This window comes from Grus americana, chromosome 6, assembly GCF_028858705.1.
Source record: "Grus americana isolate bGruAme1 chromosome 6, bGruAme1.mat, whole genome shotgun sequence".
NCBI lineage: Eukaryota > Metazoa > Chordata > Aves > Gruiformes > Gruidae > Grus > Grus americana.
In genome coordinates, this window is record NC_072857.1 from 32,264,991 (window position 1) to 32,289,010 (window position 24,020).

The 24,020-nt window shown below is 38.7% G+C and overlaps 1 protein-coding gene across 1 annotated transcript; it reads left to right on the forward strand.

The window, feature by feature from the left end:
• Positions 1–4,939: 4,939 nt before the first annotated feature.
• STK17B (serine/threonine kinase 17b) lies at positions 4,940–23,673 on the forward strand. Its single transcript, XM_054830367.1, has 8 exons — positions 4,940–5,308; positions 8,083–8,238; positions 11,877–12,089; positions 16,601–16,745; positions 16,989–17,115; positions 18,022–18,070; positions 19,455–19,634; positions 20,850–23,673. Exons 2-8 carry the CDS (start codon positions 8,117–8,119, stop codon positions 21,130–21,132), a joined length of 1,119 nt encoding a protein of 372 aa, XP_054686342.1. The 5' UTR covers positions 4,940–5,308; positions 8,083–8,116; the 3' UTR covers positions 21,133–23,673.
• Positions 23,674–24,020: the final 347 nt, after the last annotated feature.

Genomic DNA, 24,020 nt, shown 5'->3' on the forward strand with positions numbered 1-24,020 from the left:
TCAGTGTTCACAAGACTGTATATCAAATACAATACCAAGTTTTTCTATCTTTCTACAAGCCAATTTAAGTTTCATCTGAACGTGGTGTATGTCTTTCACAAAACACTAAATGGGGACTATGTGCTTCAAGCATTAAGATGGTGTATGTCCTTTTCTCCGTTTACATTACATTTCACTTTCTTTTCTTTGAGGCAGAGAGAGCAGATACGAAATGTGTTGAGTGTGTTACAGGGACACACAATGTGTTTCGTTGTGCCTGGCTTCAAGGAATGTACTATAATGTTTGACTGCTCACAGATTTGCATAATTATCTACTCAGTTGAATACAGGACTGTTGTGTTGTATTTCCTGTTATTCAAAAACATTTGGGGAAAAGATTTTTCTGTGTATAATTTTATTTTCATACTGATCTCTATTTTGTTTAAGACCATGTTTCATCATGAAATCACTTAATTAAAATAAATCTTCTTACAAAAATCCACTTTGGAAATCAACTCTTTTCTTGTGCCTCTGAATATATCGTAACATTATTTTTTAAATGAGTACCTCTTATCTCTAGGTCATTCTATGTCCTTTGCAGCAGTTTAAAACCTTTAGAGAAACCACAGGATACTCTTTCTTACACCACCTTTCCTAAGTGACTTCTGGTGGCCCCTGGAGTCTGGCGTGTTACAAATGGTAATTTTGGAAGCAGAGAAAGTAAGGATTCTGCAGCCATATGCAACACAATTTGAACGAGAACTACGTATGAAACAAAGAGTATCACAAATTAAGCGAACAAAGCACCAGATACTACAGCCATCATGCTGGAGAGGCCCAGGCTTCACAGAAGAGTCTCTGCCTTTGAATGGAGCATTGGAACTGGCAGCGACAGTGGCTGTAACACAAAGCACTGTGTTTTCACAGGGAAACATCTTCAGGGAAAAATACGTTTTTCTGTCTTTAATAAAAGTTGGTGGCCCCCACCAAAGATTTCCTCCTACTTTTGTGACAGATTGTATGAGTTCCAGTAAGAGAGACTGGTCTTTATTCAGCACTTGGGCGAGGGTTCTCCCCACCAGGACACAGTTCAAGGAGACCTTTGCTCTAGAAGGGTTAAATGGCAAGTTGCCACTTCACCTATGTTACATAAACTCTTTGTAGAATATAATATTGAAGTGATATTTCTATTATTATAAAACTTTTTCTACAAAGTAATTTTGCATTATCTTGCTGCTAGCAGCGATGTGATGTGAGGTAACCTAAAGCATTGAAGGGGAGCTGCTATGGGAAGAGAAGAGGCTTTGAGACTTGAGCTCTTTTAGACTCAGCTCTCCGTCGTAGTTCTCGATGTCAGACTCATAAGATAGTTTCATCCAGATCACTGGTAACTGACATCATGTATTGAGCAATTGCTCATTTTTTCCCTCGGTATAAAGACTGGAGTTTGGATAAAGCTCATGCCGGGTGACACTGAGGCAATTCTGGTAGGCAGTGACTGGGTGAAACAGACTATTTGCCCGTTGCATTGAGGATTGCCTTTTGTTACTCGCTTCCTATGCACAAGTGTGGTGGGATTCTTGCAGAGATTTCGGCATGCACAAAAAGCATCAGATTTTTTTTAAAAACCTGTGTTAAATAAAACCACGATAATTCTTTTTGGATGAGGCAGGTATCTGTATTCAATGACTAGGTCATGCCCAGAACTGACTGTTGCAGGTATGGCAGGAGATGGCATGCTGATTCTGAGGGACCTATGGCAAAATGTCATTCTGTGCTTTGAGTATTTCATGGTTTATGTTGGCATTTGATATGAGAGGTTGTTTCAGCTAACAGTGCTCTCGTAGATGTTTGGGACATGGGCAGTCTCTATAGGGCCGTGGTTTGGGGGGTCGAGTTTGCTTATTTTATCCCCATAGACTGAAACAACAATCAGTGTCAGTAAGTCCAGGAGCATCACCCCTAAGACAGGCAGCTTTATGCTCTGATTTGAGATGCACTGGACCAGCACACTTCTCAGCTACCCTACTGCTCCATGGTGTTCTGGTGTGCCAGCTCCACGCTCTTCTGCCAACCAAACAGCTGTGCGTACTTTGCCCAACAATGATCATCCACTTTGCAGGCACATTTGCTCTCGCTTCTTAGAGGCAACACGTGGAAGGCACGGATCCTTCCCCATGACTTTTGAACTGCAGGACACTGAGATGCTCAGGTAAGGCTTCATTTTGCGTGTGTTGTCACGTTACTTAAGCGTGTTCTGCCCCATGGAATGGCGACGCCACAAAGACACTTAACAGCTCAGTGGAATTATTCATTTGCCTTATGGTTTTTGAGGCTTTTTTGGCACTATGGAGGAGGGTCTCACTTTACCAATGGCTTGTCAAAGAAGTTACCACAAACAAGTTGATGGCTCAGACACTCTCAGCTTCCATCTACATGGCTTTTAATGCTGTCCACTTGCCCCCCCCCCCCCCAGCAACACAGTTATCTGCCGAGAAGGGTAGGGTGCTGCCTATTCAGTCCAAACTACATTAACCCCGTGACAGGTCTGAGTTGAAATCAGCACTTCTTGAGGGAACCAAGCTTTTTCCAAAAGTTTAGCTTCCTAAAACACCTATGGCTCTGAACAACGAGAGCTGTACATCATGTCTTTGCCAAATGGATAACTGCTCAAGAAGAAATAGTTCTCTTCATGAAAGCCTCTAAAGACTGTAAGAAGCCAGCTTTGTAATGGATAGATAATTAAGGAAAGCAAGAGAAGAAAATATTGTTAAGAATGGGAATTATGAAGCTAACACCTTTGGGACAATTAAAAAACAGCAATTAATGACCAGATGTATGCATCAGTAATAAGCATAGCTCCTGATCCTGTACTGTTGTGACCTTCAGCCTACCATTCCCCCTCTCCACCCTTTTGTTTGTCATTCTCTGTGGCGGTGTATCTAAGTAAAATTCCAAAGTCCTCTGGGTGGAGTCCTGCCAATTATACCCTTCTCAAAGTGCCATACGTGTTTCTATGGCATTATATAAACAGATGACCCAGGCTACAATAACACACATGTCATGAAGCATTTTTAGTATTTACTTGGTTTTCAGAACTTAAAGGGAAAGTAGAGCAAATCCTGGCCTTGAAAAAGATCTCTGAAGACACACAAGCAGCTAAGGAGACAAACATAAGCACTGTCATTTACTTTTGGCACCACGTGCTATAATAACCTAAAACATCTTAATTGTAGTCATCATTTAATTTTACTCCTGTGGATCATTTGGTATGTTTGGAATGCTGCTTGCTTTTCGTACTGCACAAAGAACGCTTCTCAACAAAACCAATCTTTTCTACATCATGTAGAAATAACATGATGTTTATTTGGCAGATGTATTTAAAATCATGTTATAATGAAGGAAGAGTACAGTCTGAAACTGCAGAGATGGTGGGAGAGAGTAAAGAGTTTGGACTTTTCTTCCAAAAATATCCACAGCTCAAAATGCTAAAATTCAAGATGGAAGGTCAAGCAAGCAGGAGTTACACTTGAAAAGCAGCTCTTGCTCTTAGTAGGTGTATTTTATTGTGCCAGCTGCATGGTATAACGTATTTCAAAGTCTTCAAAAATACCTTCTGTTTCCTCGAACTGTGTATCTCATCTTCATTTATACTACTTGAGCTAATCTTAATGTAAGCATTGCTGTGACAGCATGACTTAGGAACTGTACTCACCACGTAATTACCCATTTCCCTGGCAGTGCCATGGCATAAATAACATTAACCCAGTAACTCTAATGGTGCACTGCTGAAATTAAATTTATAACTCTTAAACTCTTATGCTACATTACTATTACTGCTTTTATGGAAAATCTATTATAAAATGGATGTTTGCAAATTTCTGGGGCAGCTGGTTGGATTGCTTCACAGAGGAAATCAATTTGGCAAACAAATTGCAGCTATTTTAGAACTCTTTCTAATTTCAATTTATGTCTAAAGCATGCTTTAGGCTATTTTATATCCTCAGAAAGGGTCTTTGAAACCACAAGTTAAAGTCTTTTAACTTTTTTTTTTTCCCCTTTGGGCTCCTTAAAGCAAGAGGCTCTGAAGACCCAGTTGCCACTTATGTGCATGAAAGCGACTGTCAAACAGGCTCTGTGGGAGATGCGTACTTGTATAGAAGTAATAAAAAGTAGGTTCTATTCCCGTTTGAACATGCATATGCAAATGTCAGTGACAGCCGATATACCAATTTCTGGTTTTAACTGTAATATGGTTGCCTGGACTTTTGCAATCTGCGTCATCAACAGGACCCACGAAGCATAAATGTGTGCAGTCATTCTGGTAAGCACACGGAAGTTTTGTTATTCTGGTTGTGGGTTTCTTTGTCGGATTCCCAGCTACGCTAAAGCAGGAAAGAAAGAAACCACTGCAGACCTTGCACGTCTCCCCACAGCCTCCCCGCCACCAGTGGGGCCCTGGACAGCTTCGTGCAGCTGATCTTTACACCATGGCACCTAGTGCACCTCGTGCTACCCCAATCCTCAACCTTTCCCCTTTGTTCTAGTACCCCTGGATGCAGCAGACACAGCGATAAGCCTCATTACAGTGTTTAGATTAAATACAGCCTTTGACTAGGAGATACGATCGGTGCATCTCGCCCAAACCGGCGGCTCTCATCGCCCTGCGCTCCGTGAGGTGGCAAAACAAAATGGCTCTCCGGCAGCTGCCCCGGACGGGGGTAGGCCCTCAGCCGGCAAGGCACGGTCCCACTCTGATGCCCCACCGGCTCCCAAACAACTGGCCGGCCCTGCCCCACCGGGCCCAGCACCCGGGGCGGGGGGGTGGTGGAGGCGGCCGGTCCTCCTCAGCGGGGCCGGGCAAGGCCGCGGCTTCCAGCACCGCGGGAGGAGGAGGAGGAAGATCAGAAGCGCGTCCCGGCTGCGTCGGCGGCGCCCCTTCGGCTCTCACGGAGGAGCTGGCCAAGGCGGCGGATCGGGCAGGCGGCACCTGCCGTTCCCAGCCCCCGTCAGCCGCCGGCGATACCAGCTCCGCCCCGCCACGGCTCCCTTCGAGGGGCGAGGGCAGCCGTGCCGGGGCGCCCTCCGACCAGGGAGCGCCCAACCAATCGCCGGGCAGACAGCTCGCTCCGCTGGGTGCGGATTGGCTCTCTGCGGCCGAAGTGGGCGGGCGGAGCGGGCGCCGCCGGAGCAGCCACATCTACCCGGCTGCGCTTTTCAAACGCCGACTGTGCGGGCGCGGCGGTTGGCGGGTCGGCCTGTGGTGCGCGCGGGCCGTTGCGGCGACCGTTGGCCCGTGAGGGGCTTCTTGGGAGTCCGGTGGAGACAGGTGAGTGTGCCGCGCTGGGGGTGCAGCTCCCGGCCTCGGCTGCTGCGGATGACGGCGGGCGGATCAGGTGGGGGGATAGGTGGGCAGCGGGAGCGTCCTACTGCCTCCCCTGCTCGGTGTCGGAGCTCTCCGGTGCGCGTCTGCCCGCCCCGGGGAGCGCTGGCGGCAGCACTCTGAGGTACAGGGGTGCCTGTGAGGAGAGTTGGGGTGTACCGCAGGCGCCCTGGGCCGGGTCCCGCTTTGATGCCGGCGGCCCGTCCCGACGGGGTTTCAGCTCATTTGGGAGTGGGCAGCCCCAGCGGGCTCTCATTACAGTAGGACAGTGAGCGGGGGAGGGCGAAGGGAGTGCTTTGTAGCCTTCAGCCCTCTCTGGATAGCGTCTCGCTCACGGGGGGAAGGCTGGCTCGGGTGTCTGGCGAGGGGACGAGAGTGCGGGATGCGGATCCGTCGCTGCCCCTCCTCGTTCGTTGAGGAACGGGAGCCTGGTCTGCCCGTGAGTTTTCTCCGCCTCGCAGTCTCTCGCGTGTATCTAACGTTGCCTTAGTGTTGGCTGCGGAGTGGGACAGGTCATCGCCGAGAGGCTGAGGTGTGCGGGGACAGCCATCTCCCGGGGATGGCGGTGAGCGGAGGGGGACACTGCCGGCCGCGCAGGTCGTCGCGGGGCTGGCCGCTCCGCGGGCCCCGGCAGGGCGCTGGGGACCTGCCACCCGTCGGCATCGAGGGAGGTGCGGGCCCTGCAGCTTCGCGTGGTGGCCTGGTGCCGCTCGTCCGTGGTCCTTCTCTGCTGAATGTCTTTCTAGCCCAGAGCAGGGACTTGACTTTTTTTATAGAAATAATTAAACGAAGTGTCTTTTTGCCCAGCTTAGCGGGAAGTTTTCTCTTTTATTGGAAGCCTGCAAATTTCTGTGAGATCCATGCTTCTAATGTTTCTAAGTCAGAGCTTTTGGTGCAATGTCTTAACAACCCAGGCATCACTTTTCATTTTGGAAATAGTTAACGTATTAGAATTTGTGCCTTTTTTTTCATAGCGAATTGGATTTGAAATTGTATCTCTTTCTGCGGAATAGATTATGTGCCTGTCTGCAGGTTTCTGCATGTAATGCATACATGTTTTTCTGTATTCTTGATGATACCAAGGTAAAAAGAGGAGATGTGGTTTCTCACCAGAAACAAAGTTAATTCAAATAAGACGAAAGTTCTCCTTAATCATAACTCTTTAAGGATAATCATATAAAATGAAAGCTTACATAATACATTTGATAATAGTAAGCTCTTAATCAATTAGATCAATTGTCTCATATAAATAAATTGTTGTGCTGAAGTACTGCAGTAACAAGATTAACTGTTAAACTGTAGTGAGTACAGCTCTAAGAGTCATAAAATTTTAGACATCTGAATCAGTTTCTGAAATGATAAGCTGTCATATAATTGGGGAAAAAGGAATGCATGTATGTTACAAACAATGTGTTTCAAAGACTTGTATGTTAGATTGTATTGTGACCTCTTGATAATTTTTGGAAGTTATTTCATGCTTATCAAATGTTACTTTGAAGATATTCTTAAACTGTGTAATGTTTTTGATCATCCCCCCCCCCCCCCCCCCCAAAGTATGAATCATGATTTAAACCTAAAATAGTTCTAATATGAATATCCATGTTCTAAGAACTGGTAGTTTGAACGATCTTTGGGTACTGAATTACACTTGAATCATAACTAGTTCAAGTGCTCCCCCAGAAGTTTCTGATAGTACACTTCTGTCATTTGAAAACTAAAAGTGTATTTTTGTAAGTTTAACTGAACTGTAGTTTGCCTTGTGATTTTTTTGTTTTCCTTCACTAATAAAGGTAAACCTACTCTTTAACTTAAAATAAACCATCAATTAAGACTTCTGTTATCCTTCAGTAACCTTTTTCTACTTTGCTTTTGCATTTCACCTGAAGAGATGCTTCAGGCCTATAAATGTGAATGCCAAACCCAGAACCCAGTATTTTTAGCGTATAAACAGCTTTTTGTTTGTGGGGTTTTTTTAACAGTAGTAGAAATAATGTGGGTGGGTGCATCTTTATAAGGTGCTGTTCTACTGGTTTATTAAGGTAATTTAATCAGTATTACTACATCATTTGGTTCTAAATGATCTGAACTTGCCAAGAGGATGTTGTCCGTTCATACTGCTTTCTGACAATCTAGTGTTAAAATGAAACTTACATGAGCTATGAGTTTAATAAGAAATGTGAGTCTTCCCACTGAAAAAAACCCAAACTTTTTTCCTTTCCTGTGGTTAGCTATTCCTGCTGTGTTGCAGACAACAAACAGGACAGAGTTTTGGTTAAGTCCCCCAGGGATATGAGTTAAAAGTGTAAACTTAAGGGAATTGCCGGAACTTACCCAGAATCCAAAGAAGAGTTAAAGCTTATTTTCAGAAAGCTGGGAGAACAAAAAAAAAGTACATATCATTAATAGTTAAGTAATCATTAGAGTTTTTACTAGAACTGAAGCTTATATCTTTTATGGATATGCTCTAGGGGAAAAAACCAAAATAACTTATCTCAAATGTTAAAACTATTTTAAAAAAAAAGTCTTCAATATTTTTAGCATGTCTTGATTAGTATTCCTTTCAGGTTTTATTTTTATAGTGATTAAATGTGTTGCTTTCGGATCACTACTGAACAAACTAAAGCTATTCCAGTCTGAGAGATCTAAACTCTAATATTTGTATACTTTCCTGCACTATAATTACGGGATTTCTAAAACTTTTAACTATTTTGCTTTAACAGGTGACTGGCAGAAGATAGACACCTGTTCCTGACTATGTCGAGGAGAAAGTTGGAGAATAAAAGCCTTTCTGGCTTGTTAGCCACATCTCTGCAGACACAAATCAAGACAGACAATTTCCATAATTTTTATATGCTTGAATCAAAAGAGCTAGGAAGGTAAGATTATTCCTATTCTATTTTAGTAAGAGGAGTTTCTGCTGCAAGAGAATTCTTTGTGCAATTATAGACCTTTTCTGGCAAACTTTTATGTTTGTAGATGGGGAATGAAATATGCCTCTCTCCTTCCCCATGCCCTTCTTTGCAGTATCCAGTGGATTCTCTAGGGACCAGGAAAAGGTACAATGAGATATAAGGTGCCAGCCTTTTCCATGTCAGAGAGATTTAGCCTGTTTTCATTGGCATGTAGATCTGGGATTATATTCCTTTTCTTCCATTTCCCCTGTCTAGCCACGCATCACATTCCAGGTACATAAACTAAAGAAGAGATGACATAGGGTAATACTGCAAGACAAAGAATTGGGATTTTGAGTTGGTTGGTTGATTTTTTAAGTCCAGAAAACAAAGACCTTTTTCTCTCTCCTTTCCACCCTCAAGCAGTTAGTCTAAGTTTCTAACAACCTGCTGTTTCAGAGTAGTTTTGCAGTCTGCTTCCCTTGCTTGTGTTTGCAACAGTAAAATAGGAAAAAAAAGAAAGAAAAAAACCCACCTTGGTATTTATGATACTGTTTCAGACATCTGAGTTCATGCTTTTTTCAAATCATTGAGTTAATTCATACCTTGAAAGTATTCAGGGAATTGGGTGTAAAGCCATGCAAATATAGTGTCATGGTCATGTTTCCAAGCTCCTTGAACAGAAGTGGCGTGGGTCACTTTCACGGTTGTTGTGCCATGCTGTGCTACGTAGTGATCCTTTGCACCTGTAACCTGTTTTGCCAGCAAAGATGCTGTTCTATATGTGATTTTGTAAGCTCTTTAGCCTTCATTGTTCTCTTGTTTGGGTTTTTTTCCTAGCATGTGCTTTATCTGGTACGCTTCTATAAAAGTGCACCTTGCAGCCCATAACTTTCCTTTTTTCTTACTCCTTTGTCAGCTCTTGTTTTGAAGTCTAGGCTCTACAGAAGCACTTTATATGCACCATCCTCTAGAACTCCAGTATTCTTAAAATTCTGGATTTTCAGATTTATACATACAAAATAAGTGCCAAAATGCAAAGAAACAGAAGGAGAGGAGTATGTTTTGCAAACATATTTTTTACTTTTCCTGGCCTAACAGTGTGTGTATGCATTTTTTTTAATGTTTTAAGTGTTTACAACACTTTGTAAGTGATGTAAAATCCACCTTTCTTTGTAGCTTCTATAAAAGATTTAATACGCTTTTCTTTACACTTGCAATTTTCTTCTTCCTCTTCAGGTTACTTACTAAATGGTTCTTTTGTTCTTCTCTACTTAAGCTTCCCAAGTCTCATTTCTTCCTCCCACACCCTTATCTTTTAGGTCCTTTGGTATTTAAGACACTGACTCATGAAGCTGGCAGGTTCTGTTTAGTGGGTTAAGTAGTTTTGTCGCTGGTGTGTGGATGGCTTTGCTTCTTTTGAAGTAGTTGAATTTCTGTGGTTTATAACTTTGGATATGAAAACAACTTGATACCGGTTTTTATCTCATAAAACTGGGCTGTAAACTGTGATGTTTTGCAGGCAAAAGGAGTGGGAACCACTTTGCTTGCTTCAGTGCAGTACTTTTTTTGCATTTTTGGGGGAATTCCACTGTTTTAAAACAATTTTATGTCTTAATAATTTTCTCTTAATAATTGGCACGCTACGAATACAGTATAAACAAGTGGAAATTCTTGCCTCATCAATCTGGAGATACCACTGACCCTCAAAGCTGTTAGACCTGCAGCAACTAGAAGGAAGATGTGCAAAAACTATCAGGGAAGATCTTGTTGTTTTCATGAAGCTCAACTAGTTCCCCTTTTTTAATTTTAGAGAAACTTATGGTTGACAGGGTGATGTGATGTTAAAACAAGAATGTAAGCTGTGGGGGAGTATTTTAAACTTTGGTATGTTATGAAATTCAGATCACTAACTTCACATGCTTTGCAATAATAAGCTGGTTTAACAATTGGGAAAGGATTCAGCAACTATTTGTAAGCCTGAAATGGCCAAAATGAAGAATGCATGTATTGGATTGTAAATAACTCTCACTTTTTAAATTCATTTGTCTTTTGAGTTTTGTACTCTTCCGTTTCTAAATTTAGTGCTTTAAAAAAAGGACAAAGAAATTCTATGACTAACTGATTTTGAAATAAATTATGACAGAGAAGCTGTTTTGTTGAATTTATTTCTAAATAAGCGATAGCGGTATGATTAAAGGTCAACTTTACATGTTTAATAATTTAGCCAAATTTGTACAAGGTGTATTTAACATCGTTATTTTCAAATGGAAATCTGATTTTTCATGAGACACCATACCTTTTTTTGATTAAATACTGAAGTCTAGATTTTTCAAAAAAGCCTCAGACGTGCCTTTTTTAATTTTATTTTTTTAGACATGTTCCTTTTAGGCATTGGGGTTTTTGCACCAGAAGAAAGGCAAAACCTGCAGGGCAGCATAGTCTTTTCTACTAAAGAAACTGATTTAGTTTGAAAAGTGCAAGTCAGATAGCTCATACTGAGCTTCTTCATCAAGTTTGTTCTTAGCATGCTGTGGTAACAAAAAACATACATGGAAAGGCATTGTTTGTTCGAAGACATAAGTGTAGGTCTTGTTCTTTGTACACAGTTTTATAACTGTTTTTAGAACTTTACACAACTTATTTTAGCCCTTGAAGTTGTTTTTCTTTAAATAATATTTCTTGTATCATTTGAAAACATTTTGCAAGTATGCAACAAGGCATTTCTGGGAATGCAAAACTTATGATTATAAAACTTTGTTTTTTCAGGAGTTTATAACTTGGCTTAAAAAAATGCATTTTTTCCCCTAATTTTTTTAAAAGGTCAGCTTGGTGTTTTAGCTACAGTATGTGGTTTTCTTTTAAAAACATTTCTTTGCCAAAATACATTTTTGTTTCCATACCTAAACAGTTGGCTAGGAAATAAAGCAGCACACTTTGTCTAACTGTAATTGAGAAAGAGAATGTTAAGTAGTGGGTGTCTTTCTGTTAAGTAGTTTTTAAACATTTTGCAGATAGCTTTTTTTTCTTAGCAGTACTACATGATTTGTGGAGGGAAATTTTCTTAATGACTCTAAAATTTTCTACACTGAAGACCTCTCCCCCCACCCCAACATACAAATATGCTTTATTTTCTGTGTTCTCTATATTTCACAGAGTTTTGCTTTGTTTATTATGGTATCCTGTAGGTGCTATATTGTCGTTGAGTCTTTTTAATGTAATATTGCCGATGTGAACAAAGCCCTGAGCAGCCTGGTAGGATCTCATAGCTGGCCCTGCTTTAAGCAGGAGGTTTTGCTAGAGACCTCCAGAAGTCCCTTCCAACCTGAGTTATTCTATAATTTTGAGATGCTACAGCAAGAATGTCCGTGTAACCTGATACTCTGATTTTATGCTTAGCTAGTCTGTATAAAGGGAAAAGCTTCATCTAATTTAGTATCATGTCTCCTACAGTGGCTGAAAGTGAATATTCAGGGAATAGTGTAAGAACAGGCCAAACGTAGCATTCCCCTGATAATTTTTTTTTTTTAGTTTCCAATTACTTGCCATGCCTTTTTGTTTCTAATGGCAACTTACATACTTTTTATGTCTAAGGTCTTAATGTTTTCCCTTCTATTTTGTAGAGGAAGATGTGCTGTGGTTAGAAAATGTATAGCTAAATCCACAGGCCAAGAGTATGCAGCTAAATTTTTAAAGAAAAGAAGAAGAGGTCAAGACTGCAAAGCAGAGATTCTTCATGAAATCGCCGTACTTGAATTAATGAAATCTAATCCTCGTGTAGTTAATCTCCATGAAGCCTATGAAACAGCAAATGAAATCATCTTAGTGTTGGAATAGTAAGTATGCCTTCATCAGATGTTCCATATTTGTAGTTACAAATCTGTCAATATACTCATTTTTTGTGTGAGTTGTCTGAACACCCAGAACAACTACAACAGTATGCTATATGCATTATGGTCATATTTCATTATGATATACTTTATAAGCTCTTGGGGACTTTTTTATATGATTTATTTTCATGTAAATGCAAGAGTTGAATCAATTGCTGTTAATTTGAATTTTCGGGTGTGTATATGTGTTTTGTTACATCCACAGCTAACGAGTTATGTCAAACAACATGGAATAAGGCATTAAAAAAAAAATACACCAAAACCTATAGTAGTTCTGTACTCAAAATTTTAAAAAATGGACCGAAAGGGTTTTTTTTTTTTTCACAAAAAGCTATCAAAAAATAGATTGTTTTTTCTTCTCACTGCATAACTCAGTTTCGTAGACAATTTCACTCAATTTCAAATTGCAGTATTTTTTGTGCCTTTAAATAGTATCTTAGGAAGGTAATTTTGATTAAAACTTGCCTGTTTAATTTGAACAGATTATTTCTTCCGCTAGTTGGATTTTTGTAAAAAAGCTGATCAATTTTCAGGTCAGGCTAACCTAATGTAAAAACCTGAGTACAAACTCTAAGATGTAATGATTATTTTTTTAATCTTTTTTCCCCCCTTAAAGAGTCTTTCATGCAAAAAAAATGGAGAGAATGTTCTTGAATCCCATAGAAAGTGTATAGTGCTTTGATGCATCTTAAATCATACAAAAAAAAAAGTAGCCACTGATACCAAGTACATAGATTTTGAAGAAGCTGAGCACATCCATGTTCTGTGAACTTCAGTCACTGCTTGATGCTTTTTGGTGACTGAAAACTTGCAATTCATTTGTGGGGTCTGAGCTTCTAAATTTCAGTGGATTTGTTGTTTTAAAGTTGTTTGGCTTTTAGAGCTATTTCCTCCAAAATTCCTGTATCTTTTTAGATATCCCTGTGGCTTCTCATTATCTCTGAAAACAAGTCTAATTTGGGAATTTAATTTTGAGTTATCTATCATATTTGCCGATGTGTAAATTTTTGTTTGGAATGTAAGGAAGAAAAATGCAGCATGTGAAATTAATTCAGAACATCTCTCTAGGATTTAAGTTTCAATAGTATTTGAAGAGCCGTTAATGGCGGTCTACACATGCCATGATCAATTCCTTCAAATTTTCTGAAGAATGTAGTTAGATAATCTAAAAATCTTAGCTCAAAACTTGAACAAGTGCAAGTTCACATAAAAGCCATACTGATTTTACTGCTTCTGTTTGAGCTCAGCTAACTCTATCTTGCTTAATAAAGCTCTGTGATGAAACAATTTCCTTATACTATATTGGTGTTAATGGCCTGCTTTGTAGTAGTGTTCAGAAGTCTTGCAGTAAGTGTTCCTATTTCTGTTGGGATAAGCAGAGGACTGATTACGCTTCTAAATTATGTCCTTCTATAGCAGAATATGCAGATTTTTTTTGTTCGTTTGTTTCTCGTTATCAGAACTCTGAAGCAGTACTTTAAAAGAATTGCAATAAATTAGTGTCTTATAAAATAGCTTATAAACGTTTCCCATTTAGCTGTATTTTTTTCTCGTACATATGGTCCTTGCTGTTGTTGGATTGTATTGGTGAGGTTCTTTGGAAGATGTAGTAGTAAGAATCAGTTTGTGTAAGCACACATTTTCTAAATAAAGGAGAAATGGATGCTCGTTCTCAATAAGGCCATCTTAGTAGAGGGAATTACTAAAGATGTGAATACTTCTTCAAAAGCCCCACAAAAGAGGTTGTTACTCTTCCAGTCTGGGGGCCAAAGGTAATTGGAGGAATCCAGTTATTCAGAGAGAAACCTGGCAGCTGTGCTAATTCATTTTACAGCTGTACCAGGCAGCTGTACTAATTTTCAAATCTATCTAGTTTTGTTCATTGAAGAACTAAGAAAGGTCCTACAGAGTCAGATCAGTGGTCTGTCTAATTTGCTGCTGTTTCCAGCAATGGCTGTAGGGAGATGCTATTTAGGAAGAGCTGAGGAGCGTATGAGCCTGTCCACTTTTTGCTGTGTTCTTTGCACTGTCCCAGCAACCAGAGGTATTGTACTGAGGATACCTCTGCCTGTTCCTTTTAGTATCTGGTTATGGACCTCTAGTCTGTGAATTTTTGCCCTTTTTTGAACCTGGTGATACCATCTACTTTGGTAATAAATTCCAGATGTTCATTATCTACTGTGTGAAGAAATACTTTTTTTATCTGTTTAAAACTAATCAGCTAGTTTCAGGGGCCTCCTAGTTCTCATATTGTGGGATTTGGTGAATAACAGTTCCTTATTTATCTCTAAAGCAGCTTTGGTTTTTGTAAGCCTCAATCATAGACTCCCCCACAATCTTCTATCCAAACTGAAGAGCCAATGTCTCTTTGGTTTCTCCTTGTAAAGCATCTACCTGTCCTCTTACTTGCCCTTCTCTGAATCTTCACTAATCTTACGTGCTTCTTGGAGATACAGAAACCAGAACTACCTGCTAAGGTTTTATACTGAGCATCACTTTGCTGGTTTTTGTTCCTAGTAGCCTTCCTGATGATAGCCATGTATGTTGGCTTTTGTTTTGGCTGCTCTGCACATTGGTCCAATTATTTCAAAGAACTGTCAATCAAAATTTCCTGAGCTGTACCTGCCAGTTCAAAGTTTGGCATTGTGTAGGATTCTATTAGGTTATTTTTCTGAAGATATCTTACATTTACATATGCTACGGGTCATCCGGTGCTCTTTTACTCGCTTTCTTGGTGCTGAACTTGCTTGTTAATGTCTTCCTTGAACTGGGGAGCCAAAACCAGGATGCTGCATTCTAGCTGCGGTCTAGTGTGCTGGGTAGAGTTACTTATCTCAGCCTACTGGCTGTGCTCCTATTACTCCAGCCCGAGGTGCTGCTGACCACCTTTGCTGCTTTCAGCTTGCTGTCTCTGAGGACTCCCAAATCCCTTTCAGCAGAGTTGTTCACCTCTTTACCATCTGGGTGTCTGCTCATCCAGACCATAACATAGTAACTTGGATACACTAATACTTTGGGAGACAGTGTTGAAAACCTTGTTAAACTTGAAGTAAATGATGTCCACTGCTCTTCTCCTCATCTATGCTTTGTCATAAAGGCAACTGGGGAAGGCATTACTGACACCTCACATAGCTCCAGCAGGTTAGGGACTGTGCTTATCCATGTTGTCCATTATCTAACTTTTTAAATAGACTATACTTTTGCTAATGATGCAATTCAGGCTTACTGATCTGTAGTTTTGAGGTAGCCCTTTATCCTTAAGAGAGAAACTTTAGGCAATTAGAGCAACCTGAATAACGATTTCAAACCCAGCACAAAAGGAAACAGCTGACACTGCAGCGAAGTGAAGTATAACTAGTAAACCGCATGCAACACAGTTATTTCCGTGCTTCCTTTATGCTGTACTAGTAGTGGGGTTCTCTGCAAGTAAACAACAGCCTTTTTCTGAGGAAGATGTATTTGAGATGCAGTGTGAAAACATGAAGCTTGAAATTTACTGTTTCCGCACTAACAACAAAGATGAGATTGACAAAGTGACAGAGCTGAGTTCTTGTATTTCTGAATATTCTGTGTCTACTAGAGTTCTAGGAGATACTGTTCACTAACTGACTAAGCAACTGTGTATTTAATCATCATCAGCATGCTAGATTTTCTTCCTGGTACCTCTCTGATTTTTAGTCTTTGATCAGAATGGTAGGGCCTAAGGTGGCAAGTAGGCAGTTTCCTCCCACTTCAGAAATGTTCTTCAGCAACTCTAGCTTTTCGTTGCATTGTAGGTCTTACATTTACATCACAGCTACATCATGTAAAAAAAATTACAATTTTTACTCCTAAATTCAGAAAATAGGAATACTGCTGGGCTTTCTTGCTTTGAATTACTTATGGAACTGGTCTAATAGAAGACATTTGAGATTTGACTTGAAGAGAAAGGCTTCTTCTGTTAGGGAATGATGATAGAACTCATCTTCCTGAAGGCATCTTCATACTCACTTGCAGAAAAACATACTTGAGGGTACCAAAGCATTATAAGATTTTCAGACACAAAGTTCTGTTTCACTGTGTCAGCTGCTGTTGCTGGCTATGAGGAAAGAAAAAGCATCATCAGATTTTTTTTCTTCCATGTGCTTATGCGATGTGTCTTGGCATAAGTGTGTGTGTAAAAAAAAAAAAAAAAAAAAAAAAAAAAAACAAAACAAAACCAAAAAAACAAACCCCAAAACAAACAAACCCCAACAAAACCCACAAAAAACCCAACAAAAACCCAAACCCCCAAAACCTCAAAAAACCACCAAGCACCAAAAAAACCCCAAAAGGTATTAATAACAATATTTCCAGCTTCACTGAGAATATGAATATATATTTATATATTATATAATTAGGTACTATATTTAAAATTTTTCCTCACTTAAACTTGAATAGTCAACCTTAATAAGTCAATATTCTTGAATGTGTTTCAGTGCTGCTGGAGGAGAAATATTTGACTTGTGTGTCCCAGATCTGGATGACAGAATTGGTGAAAGGGATATTGTAAGACTTATAAGACAAATACTCGAAGGACTTTGCTGCTTGCATGAAAACAATATTGTTCATCTTGATTTAAAGGTGAGGCTGCAGCAGGCTTTTTATTTTATACTTTATCTTCAATTTAATATTATGATAATCAAAGTCATTTGTTAAATAGATAACAAAGATGAGGAGAAAAAGGAGTGCATTAGATTAAATAATTTATAAAAATAAAATTTAGCAATAAGTATTGCATAATAGAAACTGCAACGTCATTTAGTACATTGGGGTTTTTTCCAGCTTGTATTTTATTTATTGAGAATTAAATCTTTTCTATTCCAGCCTCAAAATATTTTGCTGAGCAGCATCAATCCTCTTGGTGATATAAAAATTGTAGATTTTGGTATGTCTCGGAAGCTTGAGAATTCCAGTGAACTGCGGCAGATCATGGGAACAACAGAGTATCTAGGTATGGAAGAGTTGCTTCACAATTTCTGATGTGTGGTTTTGAGAAAACAGAAACAGTTCATGTCACGTGCTTATCAACTTATCAGTCATTACTGGAGAAAGAACAACAGGACAAGGCAACATGTTTTGAGCTGCTCTTTTTTAGAGTAGTCAGCAAATATTTGCACTAAAAAAATCCCAAATTATATCAATAAATGCACCTCTAATTTCATGCTGTAGTATTTGCTGCAATGCAGACTGTTAACAAGAAATTTTGGCTGTTAAATTATTTTGATTAGAGTTGAAATTCAACGTTAGCATGCACAAAGAAATGTTCTTTGAATTAGGAATGCCATTTAGTATGATGATTTAATGATATTTAAATATTCCTTGGAAAGGGAAGATTGCCATTAACACTTGATCCTCTCTGAGGGGCAAGTTTCCTTAATGATCTGCCTACACTCAATCTTAAGAGCACTTCAATCTGTAGTGAATACCTTGCTATCTAGCATACGCTAACAGCCACTGATCCTAAAATTGGCTTGGTCAGCTGGCTTTGCAGTGTTAATATGCTGAAGGCTTTATGCATTCCTCTTAAAAAGCTATATACTTGAAAATCTCTTAGAAGAATCTTCTATGTGCATGCATCTGATTAGAGAATATCTTGAGACTTGGACAGAATAGACTTTAGGCCATATAGGGCCATTTTAGTGTGAACCAATTAAGCATCAGTGTGTCTAATTGAACGGAAGTAACTTTTTTCCACCCTTGTGGCTTGAAAATAATAAACTCTATTATTGAAACGGCATGTTTAGTCTCATAATAATGGTTGGCAAAAAACCTGCCAGAAATGTAGTGTATGATTCAAGGCCACTTGAATAATATATCTATTAAAGTGTTTTTCTTCTCCCCATCTCTCTTTCTCTAGCTCCAGAAATCTTAAACTATGATCCTATTACCACAGCTACAGATATGTGGTAGGTTGTGTATGTTAATTCATTGTATGGAGGTAGGCGTGACCACTAGGGGCCAGATGCAGACTCTGATGCAGTTTTACCTCGCTTCCAAGAATACTCTTCTCTTGGTGTGCTGACCAAAAGAGGGAGAGTTGGGAGGGAAAGGAGCCCTCGGGATATAATTTGGGGCTTACAGGAATTACTGTATATGGGTCTGTTACACACTTAGTAGGGAATGCAGGTGGCTTCTGAGCATGCAGAGTGCAGGTATTTGTTTTAAAGGAACAATGACAATGATTGGATGGCGTACTTTAGGTATTAGTTACTCTTGGATGACATGCTTCATGTATTAACTACTCTTGGACACTTCTTCCTACCCACTTTTGTATCATTAAATAATTTTACTGTACAAATGATAAGAAGTACTTTAACTTTCTACTTCTCATCTTTAGAGCAATACCTGCAGAATGAGTCATAAAAAATGAAACCAGTACCTTAAAGTAATCCACAACTTTATTAAGTATACCTTTGTAGTCTATTAATTGCATGAGCTATGGTAGCGTAAAGGCTAGCTTTGGGATGTTTACTTAAAAACATAAAATATTCATATGCTCTTCTTAAAACTATATTTTAATTATTTAGATGCTCAAGAGTTGCTGTGATCTAATTACTCCTTTGAAATTCTCAACTTGTAATAGTAATTAAATCTGCTTGTGAATGTTTTTTAACCACTTATTTGCCTGCTTTTGTGGGAAGACATAAAACCAAACTATTGGTGCTTTTCTCAGAATGACAAACACAGCAGTTGCATGTTTCCACACTGTTATGAGTACTAAGGTTTGATTTATCAGATCACAAAACCATTTTTATCATGCATCAAGAAACCATCTAAGACTTTTATAATAAATCACATGATGTGTGGTACATTCCTGTTCTTAGGAAAAACATCTTAGAGGTTATTGTAACACAAATGTTGATTGTACAGAAAGCTTGACTAAATCTCAGTCTTTGATACTTCATCCAGAATTGTAGTGAAAGATGGGTTTTTATTTATGTGCAAATTAGAAAGTCTATCTTTTTGCAGTTCTATCATCCAGAATTGCCACATGTTCAAGAATGAACTGTGTAAAAGTGATATATTTCCTTTTCCTAACAATCTCAATGGGAAGGGTATTTTGAAAGTAATCAAACTTCAAAAATCCCTTCATTGAGATATACACATAGCTTTCCTTGTGTGTGCATGTGCATATGTGCTTGAATCACATGAAAGTGAGATGTTACATGATGTTTCTAATTCTTTGAGCGTGGCACACATCACCAGGAAGTTTGATCTGCAGCACAATAAATATGGGGGTTATATTGTTTACCTATCCTGGTAGGATTATACATTGTGTTCTTATCTCAGGAACATAGGTGTAATTTCATACATGCTGCTGACACAAGAATCTCCATTTGTGGGAGCTGATAATCAAGAAACTTACCTTAATATATCTCAAGTTAAAGTGGATTATTCAGAAGAAACATTTTCATCAGTTTCACAGCCTGCCAAAGACTTCATTCAAAAACTTCTTATAAAAAATCCAGAGTAAGTAGCAAACTCTTCTGGGCAATAATCTTTTTTTATGTTTGTAGAGCCCCTAGAAAAAGTGAATGTTAATTTGGGAGCTTAATACCACTGATACCAGTCAGACATTTCACAATGCATTGGTGTTATCAGCTGGGTATTTAAAAATGTAGGTTTAAGCTTTTCCATAACGTACGAAAAGGATCTTTGGTTCACTGTCTGGCTATTATTGTAGCCAGGCTTGCACTTTGAGTTGAGTTTCTTTATATATTCATTCAGAGGTTAGATTATTAACATATCTGATGAAATATATTCTAGAAAGGTCACATTCTTGTCTGTAATTTAACCTGTTATTGCACAATTTGGAGAGACAAAATGCAGTCTTTTTGATGCAGTGCTTTCTTGTTTCCTGACTTATGTTAATGTATCTTTCTACTTTAATACATTTCATATAAAAACTTAGCAGTCTTGTGACTGAGTGTATATTCTTCAGAAATGTATAGTATTTTGCCACGTTCAATCAATACAGACTTCTTGTTTGTAAGGCGTATTTCCATAACTTGGCATTCTTTGGGAATTCACACTCTAATCAAGGCCTTTCAAAGTAGCTGAACTTTGAGAAGATATTCTTTGAGTGGGAGAATTACAGTCATTAACTGTGTCTGTGCTTGCTTTAACTGTTGCAAATACAATTAAACACCAGCAAATGCAATTAAAAAACCCAAACAAAAAAACACCAACCCTCCCTCCACCTCCCAAACCCCACCAAAATGTCAGATAGAGTTGATGACATCATGTTATTTGGCCCTTCTTGAAAACCTAATGATTGAATATTCATTAGCCTCACTATTTACAATGGTCTGTATAAAACACAGGACTTCAAAAGCATAAGTACATGCACATACATATATATACACACACAATGTTGAAAACATTCCAGGGGACTATGAATACCGGCTGAGAAATACATGTTCCTTGTTCTGATGAAAAGCTTACTAGTTCTGACACAGCAATAGGGGAAACTGTCAACTAAAACTTAGATGCATGTTACCAATACTTAACCTTAACTATGGTAGGGTCTAATTTGTGTATTAGCAGCAGTGGTAGTGGTGGAAAAACAGCAATATTAACTCTTTAATGTCAGTTCATTCCTTAGCATGTGTCAGAACTATTTTAATTACATTTTTAGTATTTCCAAAATTAACTTAAGCAACTTTACCCTTTTTTCTTTCAAAGGGAAAGACCCACAGCAGAGGCCTGTCTTTCGCATTTGTGGTTGCAGCAAGCGGAGTTCATACTCTTGTGTAGCCCTGAAGAAACTTGTTGCTCTTCTCTAATGCCAGGACACACAACAAAATGCTCAGAAGAGTGGAATATAAAATCCAGTTGTAATGGTACGTGTAGCAACAAGGAAGACAAAGAAAATATTCCAGAGGACAGCAGTACAGTCTCCAAACGTTTCCGTTTTGATGATTCATTGCAGTATCCCCAAGACTTCATGACAGACTTCGTATGTTAATGTGTAATACAGACTTTTATAAAATTAATTTAGCATAATCTATTCCAGTGGCGAATATAAGATTATGGCTTGCCAATTCGTGCAGCATTGGCATACTGGAAATGCACTTTGATTCTTTTATGCTGGTGCTTCCTTTTCTGTCCATTGCTGGCAATGGATTTAACTCCTGAGAAATTGGAGTTGTTGCACCAATAAAATTAATTATTTTTTTTAAGAAGATATAATGAAATATTTTTGCACTTTTCAAGTTTTAGTCCAAAAATGATGCCAGAGTGAACAAACTAAAGCCTGAAAATGAGTTTGTTTAAACTCAAGCTTCGCTAAACAGTGGTTGAATACTTGCACGTTTTTATGACTAGCCTTAATAAGAAATTGGTCTAAACAGGGGAAACTGAATCTAGCTGTCCTACTGGGCTTATTTGTGACCATTCTCATTGCTCTAAAGGGAAGCTAAAGTTAGTATGTTTTGGGAATACAATACATCAGTTTTTCCTGTGTTGGTTGGATCTCTGGAATGCTTGAATAGAAAACAGGTAGATTGTCAGCCCTTGTGCTAGTGGTCCTTTGCTTCTTATCAGTAAGCTATATTTGAAGAGTTTGAGGGTCCCATGCTGATGTGAATATTTGATAAACTTGTTAGCTTGCTTTCATAAAACCTCCGAAATACTATCATCTACCTGTATTGACCTATTCCTCATCTTAACAAGAAAACCCAAACCCACAAAAAACCCCCCAAAACAAAAAGCCTCTTTAGAGTTAAAAGTAACAACTGAATAAACTGAAAATAACCATTTTTGCCAGTGAAGCTGCAATTGAAAGCTTTTCATTATGCCCCTCTCATGTAGAAGTACAGTGCATCTTTCTGTCAATTACTGTTATCTATAATAACTTAGCTTCATGCCCGCTCGGAGAAATGGACTGCAGTGTGTTAGTATTTAAATACAAACTACCTAATAATTGTTTTAAGCCTTTAAATTTGGTGGGTATATTTTTTTAAGTTATATCCCTTCCACTTCCTGTTTCTAGGCTCTGAGGAAATAATGCCTATGTCAAATTTCGACTTGGAGCAAATACCAATCATGCCTTAACAGCCTGGAACTAATACTGACAAGATAAAATCCTAATCATAACACTGAGGCTGGAAGTCTTTTTGTGTAGGGAATGTATTAAAACTCTTACAAATATTTTGAAAGTAAATGGCACTTTACAATAGTTTTGGGATTTTCCACTCCTCAGAGCTTAGACTTAATAGTCTTTGATTTGGTTTCTTTGTTATAATGTCACAATCTGATAATCTTTTTTCAAGTGTGCCTGTGGACTTGTCAATACTTAGGCAGATTGAAGTTTTGGAACAACAGATGACTGAGAGGTGAACATAATGAGTGCTACAAGGTTGTATTTTTATCTTTGTTCACACAGGGAAAGAACAGGTTTTACTACAAACAGATTTCAGTATAAGGTATCACCATAATGCATGGGGGAATTCAGGTCTGTTGTCTTTATTTTGGGTGACACTCATGTTGACAACTGAAAAGTCAGCTGAGGTGTAAGGTGTGTAAGACTATCTTTCAGCTTACATTTGTCAAAAGAACTGTTTTCCAGGACTTAATCTCATGCAAAAAGAAGTAACAGACGTATTCAGCACATATGAAGCTCTGATGCCTAGGTATAAATGAACTACACTGAGTCTCCTCTGTATTAATTCTCATGTAACTTTTTCCAGTGACACTGATAATAGATATATCTATAAAACGACTTTGCTGGAGGCAGTTGTTGGATTGTGTTTAGGTACCTTATACCCTTACTTTTCGAAGTCTGTGGCTTTTCCCAGTTAGAGTCTTATCCAGCATTGAGTCTCATTTGAACTAGGTAAATTAAAAATAAGAACTATTTTATACATTCTTAGAAGTTAAAGTTCACTTAAGATAAAGAAGAAAATGTCAAAAAGCTATAATGGATGAAGCTAGACAAGAATGTTTATGAAATTGTTAAATTTTAAAATTCTGCAAAAATATTACTGAACTGAAATTAAAACTGGGAAGCTTGTGAAAGTCTTTGTACATTAGTACTCTGTTTTTAACATCTGGAAAACAAAGCTGAAAGCCTGTGCCAGCACTTTATGACAAAATTGTTATTTCTAAAGATTTTTATCATGGTATCTGATGTTTACATTTCTTACTACTTTTGGAGCTAACTTATCTTTAAAAAAAATGAAAATTGGTCTTATTCAAGGAACTTAAGTTTTGAAGACTTTATTTGTACTTTACATAAACTTAAAATATACCTTGAATCAGGTATTGTTAGATCAGTGGGTTTGATTTATTTAAAAATACTATTGTGCATGTGTAACTTCAGTTGAATGTAAATACATTGTAGACAATTGTTAGCCTGTCTTGCTTCCTGCCATATTACTGGGAATTACCAAATGTAAATGAGTGATGAGTAACATTTTAAGATGACTGAAGTCATATTTCTATGTAGTTCATGACCTTTTTATATTAAAAATGTTAAATAAACTTTGCTTTTTTTTTTTTTCCAAAACTTCTGTGTTTTCATTTCTTCACAGAATCAGAGAATGGTTGAGGTTGTATGGAGGTCATGTTGTCCAACCTCCCTGCTCAAGCAGGGCCACCTAGACCTGGTTGGCCTGGACCATGTCCAGATGGCTTTTGAGTATTTCCAAGGAAGGAGACTCACCTCTCTGGGCAGCCTGTTCCAGTGCTCTGTCATCCTTACAGTAAAAAAGTGTTTCCTTACGTTCAGGCAGAACCTCCTGTGTTTCAGTTTGTGCCCATTCCCTCTTGTCCTGTCAGTGGGCACCACTGACAAGAGCCTGGCTCCATCTTTTTCGCACCCTCCTTTCAGATATTTATCTATGTTGGTAAGAC